Below are 15,223 nucleotides of genomic sequence, written 5' to 3'. Positions count from 1 at the left end.
CAGCAGAGGATACAGACCTCAAGGTGAAACGCGGGTGTGGAGGGCCACGCCGGTGGGCCCTCACCCCCTAAGAGAGGCCCCTCAGGGTGGGGCTGGGGGGCTGCCTAGGTCTCCTGGCTGTGGTATCAGGTCTGAGGGGACTCTAATCTCCTGAAACTGGAGACTAGAGGCTGCCCTGGGGCTGCCCCCTCCCTCGTGGGCCACAGAGGCCCATTGTCTCCAGTGCTCAACCACCCCGCACTGCTGCTGCTCCCCCCCCCACCCCGCCCACCACCACTTGCCCCTGGCTTGCCAAGGTGCCAGGGAAGGTGGCCAGGACAGCCCGGCGAGCAAGTTTCTGAAGCCAGGCCCAGGGAGCCTGGCCCCCTCCCCGCAAGGCCCACAGGGAGGGCAGGGACACAGACATGGTCACTCCTGGCTCTCCTTTCCCCAGGCGCCTTTGACCTCTACCAGGACTCCAGAGGGAACCTGGGGGTGGGGGAGCCACACGCTGTGAGGTCATATAGTCCTTACAACAACCCTGACAGGGCTGCCGTTATCAAGCACTGCAGAACAAGGAAGCCTAGGCTCAGCGAGGTTGCAAGATGGGCCAGGGGACCCACAACCACCACACAGTAGAGTTGGCAGGGCCACCCCCACCCTGGAGGGGGAGGAGCAGCCCTCAGGCCCCAGGCTGGGCAGAGGGGCTGAGCAGGAAGGCAGCACTGGGGGCCCCCACCCTCACTCCACACTGGCTGAGCGCCAAGACACCCGGATGCCGGAGCCGGGCCAGGTAGTGGCCTCCTGAGCAAACAACAGGTTGGCAGCCCCGAGAGGAGGTCATGGGACCGGCCCCCACCCGGGGGCACGGCACCTAGGGACTGGGCCTCCTATCCACCTGCTGTATGCCAGGGCCTGCCCTGCCCAGGTGGCTAGAGCTCGGCTGTGGCCTAGGCCTGACCCCCACCCTCACGCTTCCCTGGAACCAGCTCCTCCCTGAAATCGGCGTGGGGCGGGGGGTGACACTGAGATGACCTAGCCACGGGGCCTCTTCCCGCTGGGGTAATGACAACGTGTGCTGACCCAGCCTCGTACTTTACAAACTGCCTTCTTCGCGCTAGGCCTTCCCAACAGCCTCCCAAGGCCCCTAAAGCAGATAACGTTATCTCTGTTCCACCTGGAAGAGAGCTGAGGCCAAGATGGGGATGGTGGCATGCCCGAGGTACTGCACCTGAAGCTCGAGCCCTCTGCTCCACTCCTTCCCCATGGGCAGGACAAGCCCCACTGACCAGCCTGCCACAGGCCGCCAGCCCCAGCGCAGTGCCCAGGAGGTTGTGAGCAGGGCCCTTCCCAGCACCGCGGCCTGGGGCCCGATGCCACCTACACCCCGTCTCCGTCATTAACTTCATTGTCCTTCCCCGCCTCTGCAGCCCAGGGAGTCAGTCTCCCTTTCCCGAGGTCCACACATTCCTTCGCTCACACGCTCCATCAGCTACCCACTCCCCCACTGGCCCTCCTCTCTTACGCTTAGTCACTCATTCAGGGTTCACACCCTGCCGCCTGTTCTGGCCCAGACGGTGGTGTGGGGTGTTGGCATCTGAGCAGGGTGAGCCAGGCCTCCCCCACCTCCAAGCAAAGCCCCAGGGACACCTTCCCCACTGCTCTCTAGCTGTTCTCGGCATTCCTTGGGTCCCAACGCCCAGACATGGAACCTTCCAGTGCTTAGACCTTGTGTAATTCATCCCTCTCCCTCTCTAGCTGAGAGGCTCACCAGGTGTGGGCCCCAGGCCCAGCTGGTGAGCAGAAGTCCCTGTCCAGGCCAAGGTAAAACCCCTCACTTGCTAGTAGCCTGCTCAGGAGGGACAGGGTTGCCATCTCCTAACCACAAGTGACAAGGAGAAGCCCTGGCTCTGCCTCTAAATCACCACATGGCAGGATTAAGTCACCTCCAAGCAGATTCCACTGGAAACTGGGACTCTGCTTAGATGATGCTAAGGCCCAGCTCTGACATCCTCCAGGAGGAGTCAGCTGAGAACCGGGTGCACCAGCAGCCAGGTGGGCTCGCTCTGCCCCCGGGGCGGGGGGGTTTGGGAAGGAGGCCTCTGGCTCCTTCGAGCTGCTTCTCTTCTCTGAGCCTGCTTCCTCATCTGCAACATGAAATAGTAAGACCTACTTCACCAGGTGGTTGTGTAGAATAAATCAGAGGTTACATGCACCATCTGACTAGCCTACAGCTGAGTATATAGTAAGTGCTCACTAAATCACAAGCTCCTGCCCGGAGAAGCCGTGTAACATCACAGGGGTGGGCTCTGGAGCCAGCTCTGCCATTTAATGGCTGTGTGACCTTGGGCAAGTTACTTAACATCTCTGGGCCTCAATTTCCTAGTCTATATAATGGAGGTAACAACAATGCCTACCTCCAAAGGGCTGTCATGAGGACTGGGTCAGTTCATCCATGCAAAGTATATCAACATTAACCCTGAGCATTTCCTGGCCTTCCCTTCTCGGGAATCTATGCCTCTTGATGGCTCTAGGGTCCCTGTGGTGGGCGGCAGAGGCAGTGAGTAAATTCCCATGACTTTGAGGAAGTGGACTTTTTCTGGTCTGTTGGGGCACATGGATCGCTACCACTTCTCTGCAGGGGTTTTGGCCACTCCTGTTAACAAACGAAAACGTGTATACTCTTTAGCCCAGCCACTCCATTTCTAGACATTTATACACAAATGCACAAAAATATATGAACAAATGGCATTCACTGCAGCAGCGTTCGCAATAGCCACCATCTGGAAGCCACCCCAACGTCCACTAAAAGGAGGCTGGATAAATGCATCAGGGCCCACGCAAACCATGGACTACCACACAGTGATCGCAAAGGAGGCCTCTTGTCCTGATGGAAAAAGGGGTTTGAGGCATATTGTTAAGTTACAAAAAGCAAGGTTGTACAACAGAAAGCTCACTTGTGAAAATTAAAATTCACATGGGTTATCTCTGGGCAGCAGGACCACAAGGAGCTCCTGCCTTCTACAGGATGTATTTTTCTGCATTGTTTGGATTTTTACAATGAACACGTATTATTTTTGTAATCGAGACGGTGGGGGGGTGGTGGAGATTTCTTTAAGAAAATCTGAGCACTTACTATGAGTCAGCTAAGTAGCTGACTCTTAACCTTTCTCAATCATCTTGAGAAGGAGATATTCTTCACTCCTTATTCCAAGGAGGAGAAGCACACCCTGAGGGAGGTTAAGCATCGTGGCCAATGTCCCTTAGCCAGGAGTGACAGTACTGGGCTGTGTCCCCGGTTCTGGCCAACTCTGAAGCCCACGCTCTTTCCCCTACATTAAGCATTAGGCAACCTTCTCTGAGCGTCAGGGAAGAGAGAAGGCCGGAGAAAAGCACCCCAGGCAGCTGGGCACAGGGCCGTGCCCCGGGACCTCAGCTGTCATGTCCCGGGAGCCAGGCCAGCTGGGGTTAGTTAGCCAGTTCAGAGACAGGGCTGTCTGCCTCATTTGCAAATGCAAATGCAGGCCGGGCTCCTAGCCTCAGCTCTATGCCCTGCGCTGCCCCAGCCTGGCAGCCTGGCAGGTGCCCAGCCCCACCACCGACCTTACCCCCAGAGGCTGCAGGGTCACTGGGCAGGTGGGCACACATGGCGGGGGTGGGGGCAGCTCTAAATAACTTTCCATGTTGATCCACCTGTTTCTGGAAGAATCTGTCATTAAAGGGTCACTTGCTACATTCTCTGTGACAGCCTAGAAAGGGGGCAAGCACATCCACGTGTGCCTGAGTTCAGATGGGCCACTGAACACATCTAGAAGTTCGATGGAGCTGAGTTCAAATCCTGACAATGCTGTACTCTAGCTGTGTGACCTGGGGCCAGTCACTTCACCTCTCTGGAGCCTGTTTCCTCAGCTGTGAAAGGGTGTTGATAAATCTTTCCTGCAGGGTTGCTGGGAGAATTCAGCGGAATAATGCATGTAGAAGTACTCCCTGAGCTAGAAGCCACCTTCCACGTGCAGGGGGCAGGCAGGCACACGGCCGTGCAAATGTGGAGTGAGCCACGGTCAATCCTGGCTGGATCCGAGCCTCCCCCTCCCCCTGCCACACACAATCAACAAGCGGGCGGGGCACACGTCTGACACTTTGCTAGTAGCCTGCTCAGGAGTTTCTGCAGCTCTGCCTGGTGGTACAAAAGGGTGTGTGTCTCTGCGGGGGAGGATGTAGATGGAGGCCTGGCAGGAACGTGAAATGTGGGTGGGAGAGAAAGCGTTCGTGTCTGGGCCGTGTGGGGGTTCGCATCCGAGCTCCGAGCGTGTTTGTATCTGTCGCGTCATCCGCCCGCCTGAAAGCCCTGGGTGGCTTCTCACCGCATGCAGGCCTCACGCGGCCCACGAGACCCCGCGCGCCTGGCCCACCTCCGGGCCTCTGCACGCAGCACGCTCCCCACCTGTTACGCTCTCCCTGTCCCCCCCATCGCTTCTCCCGTCTTCCTAGAGCCCCCACCTCACGCTGGGTCGGGCCACGCCCACCCTGACGGGCTTCCCCAGAGGCCTTGTCCGGGGCCTGGGCCGTTGTGGACTGACCAGTTTGCTTTGCACATGTCCTGCTGTGACCCAGATCACTGTCAATCTCTCCTTCTAGAAACGGAGCTTCCTCAGGTGAGGACTGGATCTGTTTGGGGGCCTAGCACTTAGTCGAGGGTCAGTTACACTCTGCTCCAGGAGTGACTGTATGGACAGAACTCGGTTCATGACCAAGCTGTCTGGACATGAGCAAGTCCATGAGCATAAGTATGGAAAGTGTGCGTGTGTGTGTGTATGTGTGTGTGTGTGCGCATGCATGTGCATAGGACGGGGTCATCTCAAAGCACTCTGGCCCTGTGGATGGGCCAGATCTGGGCCAGTGCCCAGACCCAGGGTGGCTGGGGTGAGAGAGAAAGTAAGCATAATTTCCCTTGCTCCCCTGCCCCGAACCCCTCCCCAAACAGCCAGGCCCAGACTCTCTGTGCCAGACCCCAGAATACTTCTGGGCGGGAGGGCAGCCAGGTGGGCACCAGGGCTCCACCCCGCCAGCTCAGAGGACGTCCTGCTCACTCGGGGCCCAACCCAAGCCTGGTCTTGCATGCCTGCCCACAGTGCCCACCCCCTCCTCTAGACCTGCCTCTTGAGCAGCCATTCTTGATCTGAGAGAAGGTAGACCTCCATCGCCCCTGGCTGCTCAGCTGCCTTCCACCTGCTGCCAAGAGAGGATCTGGAATGTTCCAGATTTGGGGTAGGGCAAGGGATCTTGTTCCTGCTTCAAAGCCTTTACACTCACTCACTCACTCTGCCCTCTTTCTGGACTACCCTTCCCACGGCCAGCTCCTTCCCACTCAGGCCTTGAGAGGCCCTCCCTGATACTCTTAGCAAAAAGGGGACCCTTTCCACCTGCCCCGTCACTCATTACCCATTACTCATATGAAATTACTTAATTTGTCAGCTCATTTTGCATCTGTCTCCTGCACTGGATGGTAACCTGCATGAGGCCAGATACCACGTCCACAAGATTTGCTGCTGTATCCCTAATTCTTAGACACTACCTGGCACATGGTGGGGACTCGATGAATGTTGAACGAACACATGGCTAATGGAAGCCATGAAAGAATGGTGAAGTGAAGATTGTCCCCATTTATAGGTGTGGGAACTGAGGGTCAGAGAGGTTAAGTCTCTAGCCCAAGATCACGCAGCCAACAGTCAAACCAGGTCAAGATTAGGGACTATCTGACTTTGCTAGAAACCCAGCACATCAGAGTGTTTTGTAGCCAATCTTCCCATTTTATAGGTAGGGAAACGAGCCTCAGAGAGTGAGGGTTTCTCCAGGTCACCTGGGCCCAGAATGTTTTGTCCCTCCTGGAGCATGTGGCTTGAATACTAATACCCCCACTGAACAAAGGAAGAAACCACGGATCAGTGATGAGAGGCACCGCAGGGGGTCACCCAGCCAGGACTTGGTGCAGGCCTGTCTGGCTACAGAAGCCAGTGTTCTCAGGGCCAATGTGTCAGGTTGGTGCCCTTGGCCAGGGAGCAGGCTCATGAGCAGCTCTCACCTCCCGGCAGTTGGTGAGCTTCCAGAGGGCAGAGTCTACCCAAATCTGCCCCTCTGTGGGGCCCAGCAGATAAGGACGACATGGCAATAACCACGATCGCTGGCTTCGCTCCGGGCCCGGCCCTGGTTTTCCACTTTGGCACACGTTATCTCATTTAATATGCACAATAATCTTTGAAGTAGGTGCTTTCGTTTTCTTCATTTTACAGGTGAAAAAAACAAGACCCAGAGAAGGGAACCGACGGTGTACCCAGCACTAGACGTCACAGCACAGAGCAGTTCCTGGAGCGGGAAGGAGAGTGGGTGATGGGGGTCCCAGCAGGCTTCTACCCAGTGGTGGTGGGGGGCAGGCCCCTGCAAGCCCCACAGGAAGTCCAGTGGGGCTTGCAGCAACATGACCTGATGGCCACCCCTCCCACCTGCAGCTGCCAGGTCCAGTTCTGTCCTGTATCTGGCTCATGCCATCACATGCTTTTCTCCTCCACATTGAAGCTGGGTCGCTTCCTCCAGGAAGCCCCCCCTGATACCTAGGTGTAGGGGAGGAGTCCTCCTCAGAACTCCCCACATCTTTGCAATTGACACTTATCCCTCCACTGGAACCACCTCTTTTCTCATTTCCTGCTCTGGACCGGGAACTCTACAAGGGGAGTGGCCCTGTCTGTCATCTCCAGTGCCATGTCCCCAGGGTCTGGTTGGCCCTCAGAGGGCATCCCCACACCAAATATTTGTTTGAACTAATTTGCTGAATGAATGAATGAATGAATGAATGAATGACTATCTTGGGGAGGACCCTGAACTGAGGACAGCCTTTAGGGGATTTGGGAATATTAGAAGAGTCCCCTTGATAACCACTGCTCCTCCACCAAACCACCTCAATAGTGCTGAAAATTGTAGTACTAGAATCTTAATGAGTCTCTCTTTGGCTTAATGAGGCTTTTCTCTCAAAATGCAAATGCTCAGGGAGAGGGAAAACATCCACGGAGCACACACACTGGACTTCTTTCATTCTAAGACTCCCGTGGGGTAAGCAAGACAGCTCTCACTGTTGTGGACAATCTGAGATTCGGGGAGGCGGACTGGCAATTTCAAGGCCACACAGCAAGTAAGAGAAACTGTGAGCAGTTGGAATCTGAAGTCAAGTCTGCCTAAAAACAGAGCCCAAATCCTTCCATGCACCACCGACGAAGGGACCTGAGGCTGATCACTGCTGGGGATGTAGAGGCAGACAGAGCCCACCAGACTGAGAACCTCAGAGTCCTTAGGGACCCCCTCTGTCCCTTCACTGGGCCGAAGGCAGGCATGGGGGAATGAGCCAGAGATGGGGACTCACTGCCCAAGGTCACACAGGAAAACAGTGGCAGTCCCAGGACCAAAACCCATCTGGAGGGGATCTTCTCTTATCTCCGAAGCTAGAGGGGCTGTTTCCTGGAAGAGGAGGCCTCTCTGGTCTGGGGTCGCTCCCAGGAGCCCCCCGCCAGCTGCATCCTCCCCAGAAGGACATGGCCTTCCTTAGAAGGGGGCATTGCCTGGCCCCCTTCTATCTAGGAAGATAAAGCGCTTCGACACATGTAAGAGTGAGCTGATCAGAGGGTAAACATGAGAAAGGGCTGGGGCAAGTAGCTGTTGAGTCCAGAAACAACAGGCTGGTGGAGATATGATCCCTGTCCTTATCTCATCAAAGGGCCACTGTGGGCGATGGGAGGACCCAGAGGCTATATCTAGGCTTAGTCAGCTGGTTTTAAGTATGGAAGAATTTTTGATATCCAGCACTGGAATGGACTACATTGAGGGTAGTGAGCCTCCTGTCATGAGGAGTGAGCAAGGAAGAGCTAGCTAAGGAGCTGCTCAGAGGTCATGATGGTCTCAACCAGGGATGGAGGGCTTCAGAGGGTCTTGAAAATAAAAGTGCATTCTTGGGGATCCCTGGGTGGCGCAGCGGTTTGGCGCCTGCCTTTGGCCCAGGGCGCGATCCTGGAGACCCGGGATCGAATCCCACATCGGGCTCCCGGTGCATGGAGCCTGCTTCTCCCTCTGCCTGTGTCTCTGCCTCTCTCTCTCTCTGTAACTATCATAAAAAAAAAAAAAAATTAAAAGTGCATTCTTCTCAGGAGACCCCCCAAAGCCTCATTCCGATCGATACTCAAAGGGATCATGTACCAAGGCAAAGGTTCCTTGCTAAGAGGGAGATCACAGGACGGTATCTCAAAGGTCTCTTCCATCTTCAAAGACTCCAGAAGGCCCAAATTCTCTGATTCTAAGATATTACAAAGCCAGGAGTCTGAGACACAATCGTTCTGCACGTCAGTCACTGACATTACATCCATACTCCTACCAGGCAGTGCTCAATCTATCTCCTCCTGCAAACTACCTCTTCCTGTCTGCAAACCCACCCCGACCTCGTTTTCCCTTGTTTCCCTCCACCAATACGGGCCTCCTCTCTGTCTCCAAGACACGCGAAGCTTGTTCCTGCCTCAGGGCCTTTGCACCTGCTGTTCCCTCTGTCAAGAACGCCTCCTTCCCCCGGCTAACTCTTCCTACATCTCCAGCTCATCTTATTCTTCAGGTTTTGGCTCAAATGCTACCTCCTCGGAAAGCCCTTCCATCACTCCCTCGATCATCCTCCCTGCCGTACGGCACCGGGCGATATGCAAACTGGAGCCCAGCTGCTTAGGTTCAAATCTGAGTCTTGCCAAGAGACCTTGAATAGGCTACTTAACCCCTCTACTGCTTCAGTTTCCTCAGCCCTAAACCAGGAACTGTAGCTGCCTCATGAGGCGGTTGTGAGGATTAAATCCATCGATCTGTGGAAAGTGTTTTGGAACAGCCCCGCACGCAGTAAGACCTAGGTAAGGATCAGCTCTTGGTAGCATGAACCCTTGCTTTAAAATTCAGCACCACTGGGATGCCTGGGTGGCCAGGTGGTGGGCGTGCGACTCTTGACCTCAGGGTTGTGGGTTTGACCCCCACACTGGATGCAGAGATCGCCTAAAAATAAAATCCTTAAATTTCAGCACAACCATTGAGGTTCGTTTCTTATCTATTTATAGACTAGGTCTCCCCTAGCCCCCATTCTATGGATGAGGAAATTGAGGTTCCAAGTGGTGAAATTCTGGCCTCACCAAGCTCTCTGAAGATGGAGACTGTGCCTGTCCCATTTTCTAGTGAATCGGAGTCCCTAGAAATGTCCCTGGCATACAGTAGTTGCTCACTAGTTACTTGTGGCTGAATGAATAAATGACCACAACCTTATCGCTCTGAGGTTCTGTGTAGCCAGGAGCCCATGCGCCTAAGATTCTGTTTCAGCCTGCCTCTGCCCACCCTAGCCCCTACTGACCCCCAGCGCAGTCCCAGAAGTGGCTGCTGGGATGGGCAGGCTAACGAGCTGGGGATCAGCACCCATGCCTCCGTCCACAGTGGGCCTCCCTTACCCAAGGGGGGCCGGGGCAATGAGGCAGGAGCTGCCTTGGCATGCCTTGGGGGAATCCCTGCCCAGAGGTATGGTGGCAGGTGTGGGCTCAGGAAGCAGCTGCTGGCTCCCCCGTCCTGTGCTGTGCCAGCTGCCCGCCGGGGGCCTGCCCACCAGATGCATAATAGATGAGGAGGCCCAGCGGGCTGTGCCTGCCTGGCATTTCAGAGCCACTAATGAGGCCAGCCTCATGCTTCCTGCAGCAGCACACGGGCCCCCAGGGCTTCCAGCTCAGTGGTTACAGAGAGGAGCCACCTGAGGACAGGGGCCACCCACACGCAGCACACACAGCATCCAGGAGGGCAAGGGCTAAGGTTACGGGCTCAGGCTGACCACACCGCCAGTCTTGGATCACCACTCACTGTGCCCCTGGGTCAGCCACGTCCCCTCCCTGAGCCTCAGGTTGCTCATCTGTAAAATGGGGAATGGATGTAATAGTCTCTAATAGTCTCTACTTTGTAAAGCTGGTATAAGGATGGGATGAATAATTCAGATGAAGAGCTCGGCCCAGGGTCCGAGACCCAGGAAAAGCTTCATGTATGTGAGTAACTGGTACCCTTACTGTCAACTGGAGGTATCTGGGTACCAGATGGGCTTTCCTGGTGGGACACATGGGCTGGGCAGTGACCCGTTTTCGGTGTGCTCATTCATCTCATCCCCCTCTCTTCCCTCACCCCATAATCAGAACTTTCCTCATTGCTATGGCTTCCTTGTCTGGCCAACGGCCCTTCCTTGACAGGAGAAAAGGCTGGATTAAAATCCAGCCCTCACCAGTTCTGCTCTGTCTTGGATCTTGTCTCCAAAATGGAGACACTAAGGCCAACCTACAAGACTATCATCACAACTGAGACCACCGGGTACGAAAGTGCCCGACACGACGCCTGGCACTTAATCCTTGCTGGGTCCTGCCTCCCCCTCCCAGGCTCCCAGCCTCAAAGTCCTCTTCCAGAACCCCTCCCCTGCACAACTCTACCTAGCCATTCCCCCACGCTGGCACCGCTCCACCCCCCTTCCTCGACCCAGCACCTGAATCCCCCCTAAATGTCCAATCTTTGTGAGGTCTGCAGAACCAGAGCCACCACCTGTCCCACTAGCTCCTAATCCTGCCACTGGGCCTCATCCTTTTTTGTTCTGAGCCTCTGCAATGCAGATGACCTGCTGCTCAGAGGCGGAGGGGTAGGGGAATCCAGCCATGATCACATCTGGCCTACACCAGGCCTTGCTGCTCCCCAAGCTAAGCCCCAACTTCTTAATCCTTTTTTAAAAAGGGGTGTAGGAAACCAAATCTCGGGCAGCCCAGGTGGCTCAGGGGTTTAGCGCCGCCTTCAGCCCAGGGTGTGATCCTGGAGACCCGGGATCAAGTCCCATGTCAGGCTCCCTGCATGGTGCCTGCTTCTCCCTCTGCCTGTGTCTCTGCCTCTCTCTCTCTCTCTCTCTCTCTCTCTGTGTGTGTGTTTCTCATGAATAAATAAATTAAAAAAAAAAGGAAACCAAATCTCCTCCAGGAAGCTCTCCCAGCCTACCTGACAAGGTTCAACTGTTCTACCCTCTAGACCCATTTAGTTCAATTCACAGGCATTTATTAAGCATTTACTGGGCAGCTGTGTAAGACAGTGTGGAGGACAGAGAGACATGAGAAGAATGGAGCCCAACTTTTTGGTGACTCGTGCTAGAAAATGGGCCTAAGTCAAAAGTAACTCAAGGAACCCCCGCTTTCAAAGACCTCAGAGCCTGCCTTATACCACAGCGGTACATGGATACACTCAACTCAGAAATCCAACTCAACACTTACTGAGCATCAAGTGGGGCTCCGAGAGGGGAAGTGACCTGCCCAAAGTCACACTGCTATCATGTGGCAGAGGCAGATCCACGACCCCAGAAACGAGCACGAATATGTGCTCTACAGGCATGGTAAGCAGAGGGAGGTATTTTAAGGAGAGAAAGAGCACGGGAATCGGGAAAGAAAACACTCAACGGACAGCAATAAAGGTAGGCTGGAGGCGTGGTGAGGGTTGTGGAAACGGGAGAGGAGGCCATGCCAAGGGGATGGGGAAATGTGAGCAAAGGTATGGAGATGGTGCTCTCAGGGGCCATAGTCCCTTTGATCAGAAATGCAGCTCACAAGAGAAGTGAGTTCCAGACTGGAAAGGACAGGTGGGTATAGGCCTCGAATCACAGACCAGGAAACCATAATTAATAATCAAAATGACTCCCATTAACAGAGCAGTAACTATGTGCCAGGTACAGGCTGGGAGCTAAGCAACTGGTTTAGAAGGGAGGGCCACTGGGGTTAGCACCTTGGACAGCATCTCCGGGGAGGAGGGCCTGGGGCAAGGCCCTGTGGGTAATGGACAGATCCTGGTGATTCCAAAATCCTACTCCAGAAGTTAGTCAACTGAGGCCCAGAGAGGGGAAGGGACTGGCCTAAAGTCACACAGCTGGTCAGTTACCATAAGTCCCGGGCCTTCATCGCTGAAGCTTCATTCAGGGCTCCCTAGAGTAGGCTTTCTGGGTCACCCCTCCATCTTCAAGTCTCCCTTCAAGTGCTCAGACCCACCGTGTGGTCTGGAGGCCCTGGGACAAAGTGCATGAGACTCTGGGCTCTGCAGAGTCTGGAAGGTTTAGATTCAAATCCCAACTCTGCTCCCGAATAGCTGTATGACCTTGAGCAGGTCACTCACCCCAACTCTGTGCATCACTGTTCTCATCTGTAATTAGAGATGAGAAATCGCTTCTCGGCCTTTTGGCTAAGATCAAGTGTAATTAGAGATGAGAGTCCCTAACTCAGGGATGTGGTAAGGATGACGTGAGATGATACAGTTCAGCCACCTAACAGTACCTGGTATGCAGCAGGTGCTTGACAAGTGGCAGGTCCTAGGAGATTATTAATAAAGTCCTTGAAGAAAAGGATGGCATCTTCCTCGACTTACCCACCTGTATCTCCCCTAGTCCACCCTGCTCTGGGCTTAGTCCATGGTCTTGCACTGGTGGAGGCTCAAATTGGGCACAGCAGCAGGAGATAAAGCCCAGAGAGGGGGAGAAACTGGCCCTAAGCTGCACAGAGAGCATCAAAGGAAGATAAAAGGGCAGGCCCTGAAGCTCAGCCTGGGCACCCATGTGCTTTGCACCCCAGGTGTGGCCTCCTAGAGGGGGCAGCGCTGCAGCTGGTGAGGCGATGGTGCCAGACTGGGGTCGTCTAGTAGCTGGGGGGCATACTGCGGGGCCCGGGGACCCCAGGAAGCCCCCAGCGGGGGTGGGAAGCATGAGCTCTCCCGCTGGAGTTGAAATAGCAGCAGGAGCAGCCAGCTGGGCCCGTGTGATGCTGGTGCTGGGGAAGCTGGGAGGCGCCCGCCTGCAGGGCATCAGGGATGCTGTGAACCTGGAGGTGAGGCTGCACCTCCACTCACTGCTCTCGGTGTTGAGAAAGCTGTAGACACAGCTGCCCCCTCTTCCTCCAAAGAGAGGGAGGCCTCAGACTTCAGCAATGGGCTGCAGGAAGGGGTCCTGAAGGCTACATATGGGGTGGAACTCGGGGACTTGTGGGTCAGCCAAAAGGCGAAGGGCACGCACAGCCCCCCCAGGGGCCATGATGTGGGAAGGGAGAGAGGAAGGAAGCACCTTCGGTGAGGGCCTAGAGTATAACAGGCCCTATGTTTGCTTTTTAGGTGTTTCGGGTTTTTTTGCAATCTTATACTCTGTCAAGTAGGTTTTTTCATCCCCATTTCACAGATGAGAACACCGAGGGTCAGAGAGGTTAGTGAATCACTAAGGTCACGCAGGCACTGGGCCGAGCTAAGATTTAACCTGACTTGCCTGACTCCAAGCTGGAGCTCTAGAGAGAACTGGGGAAGACAGATGGGGGAAGAACCGGTAACAGGGTCTGCCCACCCCATCACCTGGGGACGGCGGCCAAAAGACTGGTGGGGTCTGGTCTGTGATACGGGGTGGTAATGGTTTGGGAGTGTCCTCAGCCAAGCAGCCCAGCCCCTCCTGAGAGCTCCCAGTACTCACCACACGCTCCGGCGAGGGGTGAAAGACTTGTCCACTCTGAAACAGAGCAAGAGGGGCAGCAAATGAGGGGGCAGCCCTTTCTCAGCCAGCCTGGCACATCAGGGCAACCCCAACGACCCACCACCCATCCTGAGCGGGCTGCAGGAGGTATTGCCTCTTGGGGGCCTGATGCATTGTCACCATCCCCCAGAGGCTGCGGGGGGCCCCCGATATCAGGTTAGGGACGTGGAAAGGTGTAGAGTGAGACAGTAAGGAAAAAAGGTAGGAACGGGGGCACAGGGATAGGGGAGCAGGGGCCCAGGACTAGATTACGGGGTGCAGCAGAAGGGGGGTCACTGTGGGAGGTTTCGGAACAGGCGAAGTGGGACACTGACTACAGCAGCTTGGGGTCAGAGCAGGGACCTACGGGTGCAGCAGAGGCCAGCTTAGAGTGTTTTCAGCCAGGATTAAAGGATGTGGGTGTTTACAGTTTATGGTAGGCAGGAAGAAATCAACCCTCCCCCCGCCCCCCCCCCCCCCAGGCCGCCTTTCCTGGCAGCCTGCCTCCATCCCAGAGCGGGAGCTCACTCATATCCACCCAGGGGATCTGGGAGTAGATCGTGAGGACCCTCCTCTCCCACCCCACCCCCAGCACACACCCACCCTGGCCCTCAAAGCAGAGCCAGAGGAAGAACGCAAGCCCCGGAGTTCAGGGGCCACCCCCAGGCTTCGTTTTCCCCAAATCCCTCCAAGTCCAGCGTCAGAGAGAGGGGGTGGACATAGTCCTCTGAGGGCACCTTGGGTTTGGGGTGGGGGCTGGAGAGAACTCCACCATCCCGCCCAGCTGGGGGCCAAGAGGCAGGGCAGCTGTTGGGACAACAAACAAGTCTTGCCTCCTGCCCAGAGGCCAGAGGAGAGTGGGGAAGGGGCCCGGAACCAGACGCTGCCAGCTGGGGAGGCGGGGCTGGGGTGTCCTAGGGACTGCTGTGGACTCTGCAGACAAGGAAAGTGAGGCCAGAGAGGCCGGGGCTTGCCCTGCTCCTACAAGAAGCCAGCCCCACTCCCCCACCCCCTGGGCGGCCTCTCCGTGTCAGTGACCTGCGGTCTCAGGGCGTACCCAGCCTCCTCCCATCACCTGGTGGCCGGCAGGCCCCAGACAGGGAGGGAAGCCTGTCTCCCACCCCACCTGGCCCCTCTGCCAGGGTGCCTTTGGAGGGAGGGCAGTCAGCGATGGGTGGCACCTTGACACAACCCCTGCACCTCAGAGAGCAGCAGCAGCAGAACGACATGTGTGTGTGAGCTTCAATCGCTCTGCACCCCAAAGGTGAGTCCTGAGCACCAGGAGGCAGGGCCTAGTGCAAGGTGATCCAACTACCTGGCTGGCCAGGGAAGGGGCTCCCGCGCCAGTCTCTCTACCCAGCCTTCCTTCCGACTGACCGACTGACCGAATGTCGGCCCAAGGCAAGAATCCCCCAGCCCTCCTCGGCCCCCCTCTGCGGTGGACACTTGGGGTCGGGAGCGACAGTGCCCCAAGATGGACCAGCCACCGCTCTGCCTTCCAGGCCCTAGGTCTCCAAGCCCAGGCAGCAAGCAGCCCCCCGGGGGGGGGGGGTTCTGAGAGTTGGGTGGCAGGAGACAGGGGCGGCCGGGGCGCCCTGGAATTGGCGGGGAGGTGGGCCTGGCCCGCGGCGGGCTTCTAGGTTCCCT

General features: G+C 56.2%; 1 protein-coding gene across 13 annotated transcripts in view; it reads right to left on the bottom strand.

The window, feature by feature from the left end:
• The window catches only part of LOC487387 (RAP1 GTPase activating protein), a 63,560-nt gene that overhangs the window by 32,976 nt on the left and 15,361 nt on the right, over nt 1-15,223 (bottom strand). For 12 of the 13 annotated variants that reach the window (XR_005356063.1, XR_005356060.1, XR_005356055.1 and 9 more), the window contains exon 2: nt 13,538-13,573. The exons of the other annotated variant lie outside the window; for it this stretch is intronic. Coding sequence is in view for 5 of the 12 variants with exons in the window: in XM_038531703.1 (XP_038387631.1) it covers nt 13,538-13,573 (36 nt within the window). In the remaining 7 variants the exon portion in view is untranslated. The remainder of the gene's footprint in view (nt 1-13,537; nt 13,574-15,223) is intronic. 13 annotated transcript variants of the gene reach the window in all.

Source organism: Canis lupus, chromosome 2 (assembly GCF_011100685.1).
Source record: "Canis lupus familiaris isolate Mischka breed German Shepherd chromosome 2, alternate assembly UU_Cfam_GSD_1.0, whole genome shotgun sequence".
Classification (NCBI taxonomy): Eukaryota; Metazoa; Chordata; class Mammalia; order Carnivora; family Canidae; genus Canis; species Canis lupus.
This window is presented reverse-complemented; position numbering and strand designations above follow the sequence as displayed.